The sequence below is a fragment of the Morone saxatilis genome, unplaced genomic scaffold, assembly GCF_004916995.1.
Source record: "Morone saxatilis isolate NCDOM2014 unplaced genomic scaffold, NCSU_SB_2.0 Contig24, whole genome shotgun sequence".
Taxonomy (NCBI): domain Eukaryota; kingdom Metazoa; phylum Chordata; class Actinopteri; family Moronidae; genus Morone; species Morone saxatilis.
The window spans coordinates 14,898,752-14,915,530 of NW_023339807.1; the positions used below are offsets into that span (position 1 = coordinate 14,898,752).

Below are 16,779 nucleotides of genomic sequence, written 5' to 3' on the forward strand. Positions count from 1 at the left end.
CCAGTGTGGAGGATTTAGTGGCAGGCATCTAGTGGTGAAGATTACACCCTGGACCTTTAAAGGATCATCAAATCATTTTCAATTCAATTTTCACCTAAAGCTTTCTAATAGTCGTTGAAATTTTAGTCTGGACCAAAGCGGTGGAACAAGTTTGCCCTTCATATGGCTAAAAATTACATTTTCTGATTCCAGCTTCTCAAATGTGAGAATTCAAAGTTTTTTCTCTTTTATAGCTCTTGGTTTTTAGAATGTAAAATATTCCCAAACCTTCTATCATGTGCAGTTCATAACCGGTTTGTGTTTTTACAGCTGCAGTCCTCAGATCCAAGATGAGGAGAGGTTTGGAGCATAACTGAGGAATAGGGGGTGGGGAGTTGAAGGATGAAGGATGGGGTCTGTTGATGGGGGTGGTGGCAGGTTGTAGGGTGGGGGTGTTTGCATTAGGTGCCAAGAGGAGGATCTTTTATACTAGCACAAGCTGGGAATGAAGCGCAGTGTGAGTTGGAGTTGATGGGATTAAAATGAAGGGGGTCTCCCTGTGGCCTGAAGCCAACTTCATGTTACTAAACCTGGACCAGTTCATTTACACATACAGAGAGAGAAAGCCAGACTGAAAAGCGTGTTACCCCTCCCTGCTTTATATTCATTAGCCAGCAGTCTGTGTCTGAGGTATCATCTCCCTTGGCAACCCAGGCTCCGCCCCCCATCTCTTTGTCGCACAACATATGAAAGCCATCTGCGTGTAGGCCCTAAATCTCCATCCCTACACAGTCCCTGACGAGTCTATATGCTGGAAGTGATGGTCTGGGGAACAAAGAAGACACTGGTCAACAAAATGCTTGATTTGAACAGTTAATTCAGGAGTAGCTGCTCTGATAATAATGGATTGTACTGCTAATAATATTAAAGCAGCAATGTCATATAGATACACTTCTTTTAATTATTGTCTTATTAATCATCAGCTGCTAAAACTCAGTCAACATGACAGCGTCACATCAAAGGAGTTCATTTATGACGGCCGCAGTTTAGGCTGGTGGCTGTTAATTCAGATGTCAAGTCCACTAGGACTACATCAAAGATTAGACAAAACACTGGAGTGCTAAAAGATTTGTTTTAATAGAGTGCTCACTATTCTTAATTGGCTCTGGTTTCTCTCTGGAGTGGATCAGAGTTGGGGGCAAATGTTGATGAGTTTATATTCTTAGAGTTGCTTCTAAAGTGCAAAGCAGTATTGTTGTCATATATTACAGTGCATAAATGACTGGTCCAGCAACAGAACATTAACCAGCAGGTTTGATAACCGATTCATCATTTAAGTCATTTACCAATTCCACTATCTGGATCTAGCTTCTCCAATATAATGTTTGGTGATTTTCTTCTGTTTACATCATTGTAAATTTAATATATTTGGGTTTTGGATTGTCGGTGGGACAAAACAAACATTGTACACTGTAATCTGGTCAGATTACTTCACAATGTAGTCAGTTACTGATTACAAATTTTATGGAAAATTAGGGCCCAAGCAGCAACCTCTGCGATGGCTATTTCATAATAAGAAAATAATTATGAATTATAAAATGAAAGTAATTGTTAGTTGCACATTTCTTCCACATTACTGTAGATTTTGGCACTACATTCAGTAGCGTAGTCATCAGTGTGACGATATGATGATGGTGTCAGTTTAGATTAGTGTAACTACTGGAGATAGGTAAGTTGTCGGTGCTGTGCAAACTACTTTCTTGGTGAAGCAACTATTTGCCAAATATTACTTAAAACACCTTGTGTGTCCGCTTATTATGAAATACAGGTTCTGATTAGGTCCACAGCTTGAATACTACTAATAGTCACTAGTCAAGGCTAACAGCTGAACAAATGTATCATAAACCTACACAAGAATATGATTTATTACAATGTGAGAATGAAGACATGCAGCTATGTTGTAGGCTGCATATACAGGAGAGCATTAACACCTGTAAAACATAACACAGCTTTTATGAATCTTGTATTAACTTGTACTTTAAGTCACCTAAAGGCAGCTTGATGCAAATGTAAAACAAACCAAAAGGATACCAACCAAGCGCTGTAAATGTAGCGTCGGCATCACTGGTGGAGTCTGGCAGTGAGCAACTTCAATATCCTTCAATCAAGGAACTATAACATTTAATGATGACATATTTCTGGGAAACCAGAACCTCATAAGCCATTGATTTTCTCAAACAATTTATCAATTTATGAACTGCAAATGTGGACATAACCCGCTGAAACCATCACCGGAGTAGATATGAGCTGTTTCTCTTTCCCAGTTTGTATTTCAGTCTGCTTAAAATGTTGTTCAGTTTCATCTCTTAGTGTTTTGTGCCTGGCGGGTGAGGACGGACAAATCACTAACAATGTTCTTTCCCAGTATAAATGAGATTGATTGTGTCTATTTTTGTTGCAATTACACATTTTACATACTTTAAAATTGGTAGTGAAATTGGTTTTGCCGTTTCTATCCCAGCACACACAGATACATTGTGATTTGTGTTTTAATAATAAAAAAAAGACAGCGTAGAAAAACATTTGACAACATAATCGACCTCAACATTGTAGAATTACATGAACACGTTAGAATTTGAAAAAATGTTGATCAGTGCTCATTCTGCAAAACATACAAAAGGCAAGAATTAAACTGTAAGTTAAATTTGGCTTACCATCACTGAAAACATTACAGTATTATTTTACTTCTAGCTAAGTATTAATCATCCGATCAATCAGCTGACATGTTGAGTGCAGATACAGGACAGACAGGACTCTCTTCTCTGTTGTTTCTTAGTGTTTTCAACATTAACAAATTCTTTAGCGCCTCCTTTTTTGACATTAACACTTATACAATGTTATAATAAATGATTAAGTAATATGTTATACTCAAGCTAACAAAGTCAGTGAACAAAGGCAATGTAAACTGGCACAGTATTCACATAATTAGTGCATTAAAATATTAACGGCTGCTCTTCACAGGGCACTGTGACATTACAACAATATAATAACAATTCATGTTAGACAACAGACACAAACAGGTGATTCAGTTAGTATTTGTCCATTCGGAACCACAGCATTTAGAGTTGAATCAGTGTTATGTTTAGTAGTGATAACAGAAGACCTCCATAGTTTAAGCTTTACACAAGCAAAATTCACGTGATTTGAGTATCACTGTAATATGTCTAACAAATGTAACAGAAAAATATAATTTTGCTGACCAGCTGCCACTAGCTTTGCAGACAGCACAAGGGCTTCTTTAATCTAAAGTAAAGAGTGAAAAATTACATTAAACCAAATGCTAGTAACTATTTGCTTGTAGCTCGTAGGTTGGTCCATTGGCCACTTGAGCAAGTTAGGAGCTATTGTTTAAGGGCTTCTACTTTGCCAGTAAAATAGTTAAAAAAAAAAAAAAAAAAAGCATTTTTTTGTTGAGGTGTCTTTCACTATATACCTATATACCTTACTCAATACCTATTTTCTTCCCTTTTCAAAAATACTTGGCATTTACAGTGCTGTTTGCACAAATGCTTTAGTGATCTTCATTTTAAAGAAAATTCCATCCTTCATATAGTTCCTCCTCGTTCTCATCTTCTATAATCAGCAATCTACAGACCTGGACTGACTGGCTGAAGACTATCACTCTAGGGACTGTAAATAGCTCTCATTGTAGTAACTTCCATCTTTCATACTATATTAGTTTTTATCAGTAGTGAACTTCATGGGGGTACATGGACCAGAAGCCTTCAGTGTTCTGACGATGTCGACTCCTCTTCACTTACTGTCCCTGAGTCAGCACGGGAATGTCGATCTCTATGGCAGACATCCGTGAGCGGGAGGAGTAGCGGTGGCCTGCGTAGCTGGACGCGTAGGCCTGGGAGGGAGCGTAGCTCTGCGAGGGAGCGTAACTCTGCGAGGGAGCGTAGCTGTAGGCCTGAGTTCCTCCCACCTCTGAACCATACCCCTCTGGAGCAGAAATCTGAGACATGTAGACCTGGGGCGGTGCAGGGGCGACCACGCTTTGCGCGTAGCCCTGGGCAGGCATATACGGCTGGGCGTCAATCACGGTGGGAGGATAGGTCTGCTGTAGGAAGGGCTGAGGACCATAAACTGGGGAAGGAGGATATCCGTTGGCAGTTAGAGGCTGTGTGGACAACGAAGTAGGCATGGAGGGCAGGGGCAACCAGAAGGGCGAAGGCAACTTTTTACACATACAGTACCACATGAACATCAGCAGGGAAGCCAGCATTAGTCCTCCAGAGCAGCCAATAGATACATACACAGCAAAGCCATCAGAGAAAATGTTGTCATATCTCATGTTCAATTCCTTAGTGCGGAACAGGAACCACACTGACGGTGCGATGGCGATAGCGCCGCCGAGGAACAGGAACATCCCAGCCACCAGGTGACAGCCTGCACTGTTGACCAGGAATCTGATGGTCTTAATGTCCGGTTCTGGCTTGTCTGAGCAGCAGCAGGTCTTGCACATGCCCGACATGCACAGCAGCAAGGCCAGAGAGCCGAGCAGCAGGCCTGTAGGCAGACAGAACTGCAGGAGCCGCAGATCCAGCTGGTCAACTTTAGAGTACCACTGGAAATATGAGAGGACATCATTTCTGTTAGGACAGTTTGGGATAGAAAAGAAAAGAAGCAAAAACAGAGGAGAGGAAATTTATCAAAGAAATACCTCTGAATCATAGTAGTAACATCCTGAATAGCCATCCTGTTTTACACATTTAGCCCACAGCCCATCATACACGCTGATATTCTTGGCATTACGATTGAAGGTGACGAGTCTGGTCACACGCCACTGCGGGATTACCGCTGCCACCGCAATCCCTCCCACAGACACAATGGCAATGATCAAGGCAAAAGCGTTGGTGGCATGGATGTCCCGGCACGACATGGTGGGTGCAGACAGGAACTGAGGCCACGGGGAGAGTTCCTGTTGTAACACATGAAGAGAGGAAATCAGATAGAGAGAAGTGGCTGGTCAGTGCAGTGGACAGCGACGGGGCCATAATGTGACTATCATAAATCATTTTTCAGTTCACACTCCTGATGGTAGGAAAAAGGCACGGTTATACAAGTTTCTCCGAATGGCCCCATTACTACTGAAGTAAGCTAACTGTGCCACAGACTGACCTAGCTATGGGCAACCCCCCTGTATTCCTACTCACCACAGCGTAGTTGACCCAATATCTGCTGTCCCCGAGAAACAATGCTCTCATTTCATTAGCAAACAAAGTGGGAATGACTCGGGGCTGAGCTTGCAGGGTAAGCGTGTCTTAACTGCAGTGCATTACACAGACTGTACAGCTGAACAATAAGCTATTGAATTAGATGCTTTGGGCTTCTGTGACAGCGTCCAGCAGAGACTGACCGCGGCTGTGTGGGAACTTTATCTTGAGAAACTCATCCGCTTTCATGTCGTCATGCATAGATGCATCTGCATTTTGTTGTATTCAGAAACAGACAGAAACTATCTCGCGTCTTCCCATGAATAAAGTGAAGCATCAGTTGTTCAGGCTGTTTTATAATATACCGTAGTTCAACGCTAAAGGTGAGCTGGTTTATAGAGTTTTATAAGTACAACTGATTTGTTTATTTAAGTCCAAACTCACATTTATTTTATTGTTAAGAAGTTTTTTTTTTGTGTTACCTGATTATTTAAGTGTAGTCCCAGAATGTTTTCATATTGATTTACACATGTAAAAACCTTTCCCATAAATCACCAGATACTATACTTAAAAACAACTTCGTGATTAACGTTACACCATAACATTAACCGAGTAATAACAATAATAAATAATAATATTTATGAAGCTACCAGTTCAACAGCTTGACAGCTAGCCTTAGCTTTGTTAGCCTGGAGCTAACTTAGCTAGAACTTTTTTTAGCCGGTTGTCCTGACTGTAAAACACATGTAACCTAATCAATAGTTGCATCTATCAACAGTTTTGTTCGCTAAAACGTGAAAAGGGACCGGGGTTGGGAGTGTGGGCTGACCAACCAGCATTTAACGCCAACGTGAATCGGTTACATTAGTCAAAGCTAACGTTAGCTGATGCTAGAAGTATTCCTCAATATGAACTCAGCCACGAAAACTACAATAAAAATACACGACAATACCTTATTTCTACAGCAGTTCAGTCGTGTTTAGATCGAAGACGGTGGCATTTCAGCCTGGTGCTCCTTTACACTCTTGGGCCCGAACCAAACCGAACCAAAGCGTTATCACTGAAGTACAATAACAGGAGCGTAAACAGGAAGTGGAGGGTGTTTCCGCCCTCTGCGTTGTCTCACAGGTGGTTAAAGTCATAGACATAATATACATGTATATATGTATATGGTTAAAGTCGTTAAAATGTTGAACTTAAAAAAATATTGTCCAGAAATAGATTAAAAACATATTAAAATAGTTTGCATTTACAAAACATGTAACTTAGTCTGTCTTTGACTGTACTACTGAATCAGGTAGTCACAGGTAAATAATATTCTGTCCAAACCATCTTTGTTGTTTGTTTTCATAGCATCTGTTTGATATTATGTGTTTTTGTCCAATTATCTGTGAAACAATTCTCTCAGGTGCTCCTTTTATCTCCTTTGCTTTGAGTTTGAGCAGTTTGACAGATGTAAGTGCAGATTTGAAAGGGCTTTGACTCCCCAATCAACATAAAGGGCCTCAATACAGATCAAAAAAGGACATACACCTCACGTGAACTTGACTCTTGGCTGTGATCTGTGACTGAATTCCTCTTTTGGTGTCTTTCAGGGAGATGTCCGCATTCACATGATCTACAAATCTGCAGGGCAAGAGGGACTTAGTGATTTCCTCAATGGTAAGATGATGACTGAAGACATGAGGAGGAAATTAATGTATTGTTAAATATCTAAGATATTTTGTAACACATAGTGTAATAATAATAAATTAATTAAAATAAATTGTCATGTATATGTATGTATTTCATGCATGTTTGACTGTTATGGATAGCTACCATACATGAACACTGACAACAATTACTGTTTCTGTTTCCTAGGTGATCTTCCAGAGCCACCTTTTCCCAGCCCTCCATTCCCCGGGTCAAAAATTGTTCACAGGAGAAAAAAGAGACAGGTATGACTCATCTGCAGGCATATTTGTGGGGAAATCATCATTATTAGCCAATGGATGCTGAAGTTGACTTCTTTGTATGTATGTTTGTTTGTGCAAGACAGAGATATAATTATACTCTGGATGCCGTTTGTTCAAACCTGATTACGCTGTTTCCTGCCTGTATGTTCTATGTTAATTCACTGAGCTGAAGAGAGAGAGCACTGTTTCCTCACTTTCCTCCCACACAACAGCTCTGCACCTCTCAGTCTTCTTCTTTTTCATGAAATATTTACCTTGAGTGTAGATGCTGTTTCCAGCCTCATCTTTTCTCAGACACAGTCAGATGTCTGCAGCTGATGTCTCTCAGCCCTCAGAGCTGCTCTCATCTTTATTTGGAAAACAGACAAACCTGGTTTAGCTTTGCAAAGTTCATCTTTATTGATTTGTCATTTCTTTTCTTATCCTTTCTTGGTGCTGCATGAGACATGAGTTGATCTTCGTGTTTGCTGTGTGTGCTGTTCTGAAATTGTCCTTGATGTTGAGGAAAACAGAGAAAAGGGTGTCTGTCTATCCCTTTAATGATAAAACTATGTTGTTTCTTCTCAGGCTCCACATGTGTCACACAGTGTAGAAGATGAGACGAAGTACATTGAGTTGATGGTGATCAATGACCATTTAATGGTAAGCTTTTAACTGGGTACATATGGTATTGATGTACATGTTAGACTCTATAGTGTAACATGATAAAATAGTAACCCTCTTATATATTTATTACTCTGAAGCCAAAATTGTGTTTATGTTACCTGTGCCTGCACTTTAAAAAGAAAGACTGTTGATTTATCCGTCCTGACAGTGATGTACGGCTAAAGCTGTACATTTGCTCAAAAAGGATTTCATCTTGTTAACATTCACCTTATTTTATGATTTTATATATATACAGTTTGTGCGTCATTGCCTCTGTGTACAGTGACTTTAGGAATACATTATGTTAAAGAATCCTGATTTCTTTTGGTTGTCTGTTTAGGATATATTTATAGAAAATGCACAATAGCACATTTCTGTACATTATGAATCGTCGTGTGGCCATCCTGTTTGTTGTTGCTGTCTGGCATCTTGTTAGCCATTATGGGCTGGGCGCCATTTGGCTCAGGACACTCACAGATCCATAAATTATATTACACATATCTACATTTGAAGTAAAATGCTGGTGCAATTCAGTATTTTTCAGATCTCCTGAAAAGACCGAAATAAAAAAAAAATCAATATTCAATACTTTCCAAATGTCTTTAACCTGTGTGGCGCTACTGAAGATGTAAATGTTTAAAAACAGGTACAAATATGAAGTTTTTCCTATGACACAGAGGAGTTGCCAATATCAAACTTAGGTGATAACGGATGAAGATCAACTTATGTTTGTTTTAGGTCTTGTCATGGGATTTGTTGACAGTAAAAACAATATATAATATCACCAGCCTTATCCTTTAAATAGCTGGGAGTACAGGATGCAGAGAGAGTCAGCACTATAAATGAAGTACTGTAAGTGCTTGCACTCTTGAGGCACACCAAATACTCCCTTTATTGTGCGTAAAACAGACAATTTTTATCCAAATAGGCCTGACTAAAAATCTACTGGGACACAAATTGTGGCACCGGCTCCTTTTATACATTTAAATGGTTTAAAATGAATTTGTTCCAGATTGTAAAATCCCACTTCTGTTTGTCTCCTCTCCATCCCTTTCTGTATCTCTCTCTCTGTCTCTCTCTTCAGTACAAGAAGCATCGGCTTTCCGTTGGGCACACGAATAACTATGCTAAGTCAGTGGTCAATATGGCTGACATGGTAAGAATTGTATTGATCCTCTTCTTGGAAAGCTTGCCACAAGCACTCCCAGGTATTGGAGCTGAGCGCACATTGTACTGATTTCTCATTTAACCAACCTCAGTCTCTACATTTAAAACCTCTCCTGGCCCATAATATGCAGCGAGCAGCCATTAACCAGCCAGTCATGAGTTTTCAGGTTTCAGAGGACTCAAACAGCAGTGGTATCCTAACAGCACTGAGGCAGATATTTGAATGTTTCGGTATTTGTAGCAACATCTGTGTGCTGTGCTACTGAAATCTGACCTGCTGCAGGGTCATGTCTGTAAGCTGATAGGATGGTGAAGATGGAGAAAGGTCATGCTTTCTGTTGTGCCCTTGAAGGGGATCATATGAAGCAGACTCTGTTTGGGAAGTATACATTGATTTCCATGTGCGAGTATAGTTACTTTTTTCCCCAGTGTATGCCATGCTGCCACGGTCAGATATGTTAAATATCACAGCAATTGCTAATAAGCTATAGGACCTATAAATATACAGACAAAGTTAATAAGAGTAACATTTTGTAGATTATGGTCAGTAAAACATGTTCTTGTTTGTATTCACAAATATGGTCCCTTTTCCAAACCAAAGAGCAGACAGGCACTTTTTAGGAATGGCTGCTGCAACCTCCATGCCACCCCTTTAGATCCCTGAATGCAGCGAGGCACCGACCAGGGTTAGGACCACTCTTAATGTGCCGGACCGAGGTGGAGCAGATAGGGTGAGGTTGTAGAGGCTGGACTGGGATAGAACCATCCACATACCACTGACCACTTCCTCTCTGCTCTGCCAGCTTTGTCTCGGGACTATTGACATTCAGCTTAAACAAAGAAGCTTTGCTCTTGTCCTCTTTTCCTCTTCTCTTGTATTTATCTGGCTCGGTACCCTAAATGGATTTCTATCTTATGAAAGCAAACAATAATGTTTGCCATACAGTTTGCTTCCTCTACGTCCTTCAGACTGTTGCCCTTGTTGACTCCGTCTAGCCACCTGTAATGTGCTGCTGTCTGGTGGCAGGATCATATTGATCACACTGACTGTTTGACTGGTGCTCTCACAACCAACAGCTGGAGATGTTGATGAATATGAAGCTTGCCAGTTTAAATATCGATCAGGATGTGTCATTTGTTATCTTTGCCACTTTCAGTTACACAAGCTTTATGACTTTCAACAGATAACATACTGAGGTTAGATATCATTTAATTCCCCAGATCTTCAAGGAACAGCTTAATACCCGCATTGTGCTAGTTGCCATGGAAACGTGGTCAGCTGACAACAAGTTCAACATCGACGACGACCCCATGGTGACGCTGAGGGAGTTCATGAAGTATCGGAAAGACTTCATCAAGGAGAAATGTGACTCTGTTCACCTCTTCTCGTAAGTCTGAACGTTTAAAAAGATTTTCTTGTGTGTTCTGTGCTCCAGTGTCTTTTTTTTAAATTAAACACATAACTTTCTTTTCCTATCAGAGGGAATCGTTTTCACAGCAGCTGGGGAGGAGCTTCCTATATGGGAGGAGTTTGCTCCCTGACTAAAGGAGGGGGAGTCAATGAGGTGAGTCTTGAATCACAAAGGAATAATTAGTAATTTCCCAAAACTATCGTACAACTATCTATCTATACTACTAATCTATACTGTCTGTCTGTCTGTCTGTCTGTCTGTCTGTCTCTTCTTCAGTATGGGAAAACCGATGAAATGTCCATAACCCTTGCTCAGTCTCTTGGACAGAACATTGGCATCTTCTCTGACAAGAAGCGGATCCTCAATGGTACACAGTTAAACCTTAATTAGTCCTTTATTTTGTGCTTTTCTAGCACACAGTCATTAATAAAGCCTCCTTTCTATGCAATGGGTTTTTTTCTTCTTCTCCAGGCGAGTGCAAGTGTGATGATCGTTGGTCGGGTTGCATTATGGATGATGTTGGGTAAGTTACTTTTACAGTATGTTTCCTCATCAAATCATAACCTTAAAATCACAACTGAGACAGACAACATTTCCCTGAAACACTGTCCATGTGAAAAGATGTCATCAGAACGTTGGATACAATGCTGTACTTTAATGCTAACATCACAATCTCTTTCAAACCTATGGGTATTGTTACCAAGAGTTTAATGAGATTGGACATATAAGTAGTTAAAAGTTTACAGTCTCAACCTGTAATCTTAAAACTCACATTGACTATTTGTGTTTATACTTTGAACTAGAATGTATTTCCTATGTATCTCAAAGCAGTTAAGGGTTAATTACATTTTATAAATAACCTAAATGTATATGCAGGTTTATTTTATTTACAATATTACACGTAAATGTTACCATTTAATGTATTGTACCAGAGTTAGCTTAAAGCTAATTTTCATCTTTCGTCCCTTGGCAGGTCACAAATACAACATATGCAAACAGGACACAGAATACAGAGTTACACACAGTAGTGCATCACCCATTAGCAACAAGTGTAACTTTTTATAGACAAATTATATAGTTGTCTAAAATGTCATCAAAATATTAATCTATTTATCAGTGTAAACATGCTGCTGACAATATTTCCATCCACTGCAGTGTTATTGTAGTTTGATAATTCACCACTAGATGTCAGCCTGTGTTTGTCTTCCATAGGGCTCGTTTATATAACTTGATTGGGATTCTTTCAGCAGTAATGTGTTATATAATCTGCTGCTTGCTAAGATTAGAAACTAGGTGATGAATCAGTCTGTGTGTGTTTTTGTGTTTTCAGTTTCATGCAGAAATCATGACAGTGTCTGTCTTAAAATGTCTTTGTGTACATCTGCAGTGTTTATACTTTAAAAGCTTGGCATTGTGCCACTATGAGCACACGGATGTGACTGTGTGTTGTGTCTGCGATGTGTGTATGTGTGTGAATATACCCCTCTTCTTAAATACTTCTCGCGTTCCCCCTCTATCCCGAATGGGACAGCAGGTGAGCAGAAGCTTGGCTAGAACGTTGCCTGTGCTGTTTTGAACCAACTGGCTGCCTTGGAGGGGTTGTCAGTCATCACAACCTTTCCCATATCATCCAACAGCACTACAGGCGCTGTGGCCCCAGCTTCACTTTGTTATTCAAATGATATGAACAAATACGGTTTGGTGTCGCTTTATTATACACTGGCTGTATTTTTCATAATCACTTTGTACAATTTTATGTGTATTCTTTAGTTTTTGGCTGATGTCACCGACTGATCAACCAACAAATGTAATTAATTTGACTAGTCTAATTATTGATAGGCTCCTTCTCCCTCCTGCCTTTTGTCAGGCCTTTTCATCAGTTCTTTTTGTTCATGTCTAACCGATTGATACAGTCTGCAATGTCATTCTCACCTTAGGACAATATTTGTCAACCTCATTTCCCTGTAACAACAGTACACTCCCTCTCTAACACTCCCTGTCCAGATTCTGCTCTATTGGGTTTCAATAGTAAACCTGCTTTAATGTCGTGTGGTCACATGACAGAGGATAGGTGACTTTGTGCTGTTATGAGCCTGTCACCCATGAATGGACCTGGCCCAGATCTGTATTCTCTAAAATAAAGTCAATGGTATTTCAGACGCTTGTATTCAATGAGCCAACCTCAGTCATGTCCACTGGTGGACGTTTCTTTTTATCCCTCAACACCTGCATGTTTGATTAACCTAACTACTACTACTACTAACAATTTTACATTGTTCACAAGGTTTAGCTACTCTGTGTGTGTGTGTGTGTGTGTGTATTTTTCTGTTAATGTGTTTATTCATATGCAGTGTGTGTGGCAGCACTTACTATCGGCATAACAGTCCTTAGAAAAAAGAAAATATTGAACTTGCGTTTTGGTCGAGTTAGGATATAGGAGTGTTTATATATGCGTTTTACAGTTTATTATATTTTTATTTCCTTCTTGTGAAATAATGGATTTTTGCCACAAAGAAACAAGAACAACCCTGAATTATAATATTTAAAAAAAAAAAAATTCTGATCTAATAAATTAAAAAAGTCTAAAATATACTGTAACAAGGGCATACAGACAAGTCAAAGACAGCAGTAATGCAGAGACAAGTGAACGTTTCAGACGCTGCTATGCATCCTAATCACCACTAGGTGATGATAGTCTGACTATGAATGAATGAATAAATGAATGAATGAATGAATGAATGAATGAATGACGGAAGAAAGAAAGAAATAATTGAAGGTGTTAGTAAAGCTTTTTATGGATACATGAGACACAATCTACACAAAAATAGTATTATAATGTAACATAGTATAATAGTATGAATAGTATTTGTGTTTTAATCTTTTGGAATACATATTTTGCGGCTGAACAATGATAATATTAATCCACATGGTAACGATTGTACCTCTTCTGGTGACCAGTGAATCATTCAAGCACGCTTCATCTCTGTTTCACCCCCTTATTACTGTTTAAAAGGGCGATACACACTACAAGATTTTGACAAGATTAAACACTGGCAGAAATTTAGCAATCAAAGATTGAAGGTCCTCCGTGGTAGTCTGGACTTGAAACCTGATTAGTTTAGAAAATCTACCTGAAATATTGTAGTGTACTTCATCCATCATCCAAGCGTCATTACTGGCTCCTTATACAACCATTATCCCTGTAGGTGGCTTCATTTAGTCACATTTCATATCAAATAATGACGACCTCTCACAGCCCCTGGCTCTCACTGCGTCTGTCTGTTATTGCATTGTCTCCTGTGCCAGCCCTGATGAGCCACACTACCAGAGGCACTCTAATTAAACATATGCAAGCAGCATAATCAGCATTAAGCCTGAACATAATAACATTTAAAATGCTGCTCAGGTTTTGGTCGATGTCGTTAAAAGCATCAGAATGAACACAGGACCTTTGATTTTAATCGATTTGTTCAAATACTTCAGATGTTGATTGGGCTCCAGCTGAATGTATCATCAAGCTGTGTTTTATATTTTTACTTTAAGTTAATTGAAGCGCCATGGAGCATTTAAGAATTGATCGTGTCGTCCGGGCAGCTTGATTTCTATTCTTTGAACATCTTGTGAAATTTTTGTTAATATTCATGTGACCGTAGTGACACAGTATCTACATGATAATGCAATAACTGTTCAAAAGTGAATCATCCACAGTATTCAAGTTCATTTCCAAGACAAATTCATAAATGCATCTTACTGTAGAATTCATTTACATCCTACACAAATCCCCCTGTGATCCTCGCAATATTAGCTCTACTGTTTACCTACCTCCATGTTATAGTAAGGATCTCCTCTGAACTGTGAGTATGGTAAACCTGTGGTAAAACCAGAATTATTCATGATATATAAGAAACATAAACCTGCTATGGCTTTGTCTGTAGCACAGAAATCAAATGTGTGAGGTATGCAAAGTAAATTTTGAAAACATATTTCTTTTTCCACATCAGTTCTTGGTTTTGTCCTGTAATGTGTTTTTTGGGAGCAAGCCCTCCTCTCTTCCAGTATTATCTGAGCATGTTCTGTGTGTATTGTATTCACGGTAACGGGATAAAATGCTGCGGTTGTGTTGAACAGTTTCTACCTGCCCAAGAGATTCTCCGACTGCAACGTGGAGGAGTACCATAACTTTCTAAACAGCGGTGGAGGGGCCTGTCTGTTCAACAAACCTCTGAAGGTTCGTCACACTACACACATGTACACACTGTATATATACATGTCTCTCCTTAGTAGTTTTAATGTTAATTTTGCCCCCCTCAGCTGTTGGACCCTCCAGTGTGTGGAAATGGCTTTGTGGAGCCTGGGGAAGAGTGTGACTGTGGCAGCCCAGCGGTAAGTTTCAGCACTGTAGATGAGACTGGATGGATGCTAACATGGAGATGCACTATCCTAAAGGGGTAACTTGATAATCATCCAGGGTCAAATTGATGAGCTAATTACCCTACAACAAAACTGTCTGCTGTGTCAGACGTTGTCTAATAAGAGGTAATTTAAAGTCATGAAATCAAGGCCTTGCATACACAGTGTTACCAGTTATTGCATTATCATAGAGTTTGTCCAGAGAGACCTCTGTTTAAATAGATTATACTCTCTGATGAGTTACATAACAGACAGAAACAACTTGCATCAAATCAAAGGACAACTGTTTCTGTTTCTGTTTTTTCTTTTAGGAGTGTGCCAAGGAGGGGGAGGCCTGCTGTGACAAGTGCACCCTCACCCAAGGCTCCAAGTGTAGCAACGGTCTCTGCTGCAACAGCTGCCAGGTACCTTTCATCCTCTGCTGGAGTGTTGTCTCGGGTAAAACAGAAGTACATGCTTCTCATGGCACCAGGCTGAAGGAGGTCCTTTGGAGTCTACCTTTTTTGGTCTTAAAGTGACCAGTTCCACTTGGATTGACTTTGATTTTATACTAGTTTTAGCTACTTTTTTTACTAAGCATACTTAAACAAAAATGACCTCTTAACAATCCTTAACAGCCTTTTAACACTCAATACAAAAAATGTTGAGTTGTGGATGGGTGCACAGATGTGTCATAGATGGAGTCTGTTTGATCTCTATTTTATTCTGCTACAGATGGAGTTTATGGGAGTTGTGTGCAGAGATGCTGTGAATGACTGTGACATCCCGGAAAACTGCACAGGAATCTCCAGCCAGGTGAGCATGAGCTTCCCACGCTGGAGAAAACGTAAACTTAATATTGGCTCATACACAGTACAGGGTTCCCACTCTTTTTAAGAAATAATTTCCCAGGAGTTGACAGTAGAGGACAGTGGCTTGCTCACAAACAGTAGTCGGCCATAGATGGTCGATGTTTAGGGGACACACATTTGCCTGTTCTCAACATAGTCGTTTTTTTCACTTTCTGAATTAATTTTTCCTCTAACCGTAACATTAATTTAACACAGGCTAAAATACAATTAGAAATTTCCAGGACAATGTAGATTATTTCCAGGATGTTTGGTCAATTTTTAAATCAATTTCCAGGTTTCCATGACTGGAAACTAGTCTCCAAATTTCCAGATTTTCCAGCAACCCTCACAGTTTCTCTGAGGTGTTCTGTCTTTTTTGCAGTGTCCACCAAATGTCCACAAGATGGATGGCTATACTTGTGAAAAAGACCAGGTGAGATGTTTGACAAATGGTTATTACTTTCTTTTAAGAAAGACAAGACTTTACCTCTGGACAGGTGACATTCTTTGACACTCTATTTCTCTCCACAGGGTCGCTGTTTTAATGGAAGGTGCAAAACCAAAGACAGACAGTGCAAATACATTTGGGGAGAGAGTAAGTGTAATATTCATATTTGCCAATCAATTTTATAATGACAAATCTAAAATATCTATAAAAACATGTTGAGGATTAAATATCTGTGGTAGAGATGAATTCCCCAACATGTAGGTCTTAATGTTCATTGTGTTTTATTTTGTCTCCATCAGAGGCAACAGCGGCCGACAAGTTCTGTTACGAGAAGTTAAACATCGAAGGGACAGAGAAAGGAAACTGTGGGAAGGACAAGGACACCTGGATCCAGTGTAACAAACAGTGAGCCAGTCCTGTTTTGTCAACCGAAACCCTGTGCCCTGCCATCATCTTATTTAGCTCCCCCTGATCGTTGGTTGCATCTTTGTATTTCAGGGATGTTCATTGTGGGTACCTGCTGTGCTCCAACATCTCACCTTCCCCGCGACTGGGAGAGCTGCAGGGAGGGCTGACCTCGTTCTCAGTGGCCCGACACAGTGCTTCTCTTGACTGCAGGTACACATCATGGAGAAAAAAACGCTTTTTGAAATCCTCAAAACCCAAACCAACAGCCTGTTGGTGACGTATATATTTCACCTCAGGGCTAGTTTT

General features: G+C 39.8%; 2 protein-coding genes across 2 annotated transcripts in view; one reads left to right on the forward strand and one right to left on the reverse strand.

Annotated features, from left to right (window-relative positions):
• The window catches only part of adam22 (ADAM metallopeptidase domain 22), a gene marked incomplete in the record, with an annotated part of 60,524 nt that overhangs the window by 34,769 nt on the left and 8,976 nt on the right, over positions 1 to 16,779 (forward strand). The window contains 16 exon segments of the mRNA XM_035672334.1: positions 6,794 to 6,860; positions 7,059 to 7,135; positions 7,721 to 7,795; positions 8,883 to 8,954; positions 10,187 to 10,353; positions 10,446 to 10,530; positions 10,654 to 10,744; positions 10,849 to 10,900; positions 14,506 to 14,605; positions 14,689 to 14,760; positions 15,099 to 15,191; positions 15,502 to 15,582; positions 16,000 to 16,050; positions 16,149 to 16,212; positions 16,365 to 16,470; positions 16,564 to 16,683. Coding sequence (XP_035528227.1) covers positions 6,794 to 6,860; positions 7,059 to 7,135; positions 7,721 to 7,795; positions 8,883 to 8,954; positions 10,187 to 10,353; positions 10,446 to 10,530; positions 10,654 to 10,744; positions 10,849 to 10,900; positions 14,506 to 14,605; positions 14,689 to 14,760; positions 15,099 to 15,191; positions 15,502 to 15,582; positions 16,000 to 16,050; positions 16,149 to 16,212; positions 16,365 to 16,470; positions 16,564 to 16,683 — 1,373 coding nt within the window.
• On the reverse strand, positions 2,511 to 6,257 carry cldn12 (claudin 12). The gene is made up of 3 exons (XM_035672335.1): positions 6,151 to 6,257; positions 4,706 to 4,963; positions 2,511 to 4,609 (listed from the first exon to the last, which is right to left on the reverse strand). Exons 2-3 carry the CDS (start codon positions 4,922 to 4,924, stop codon positions 3,797 to 3,799), a joined length of 1,032 nt encoding a protein of 343 aa, XP_035528228.1. The 5' UTR covers positions 4,925 to 4,963; positions 6,151 to 6,257; the 3' UTR covers positions 2,511 to 3,796.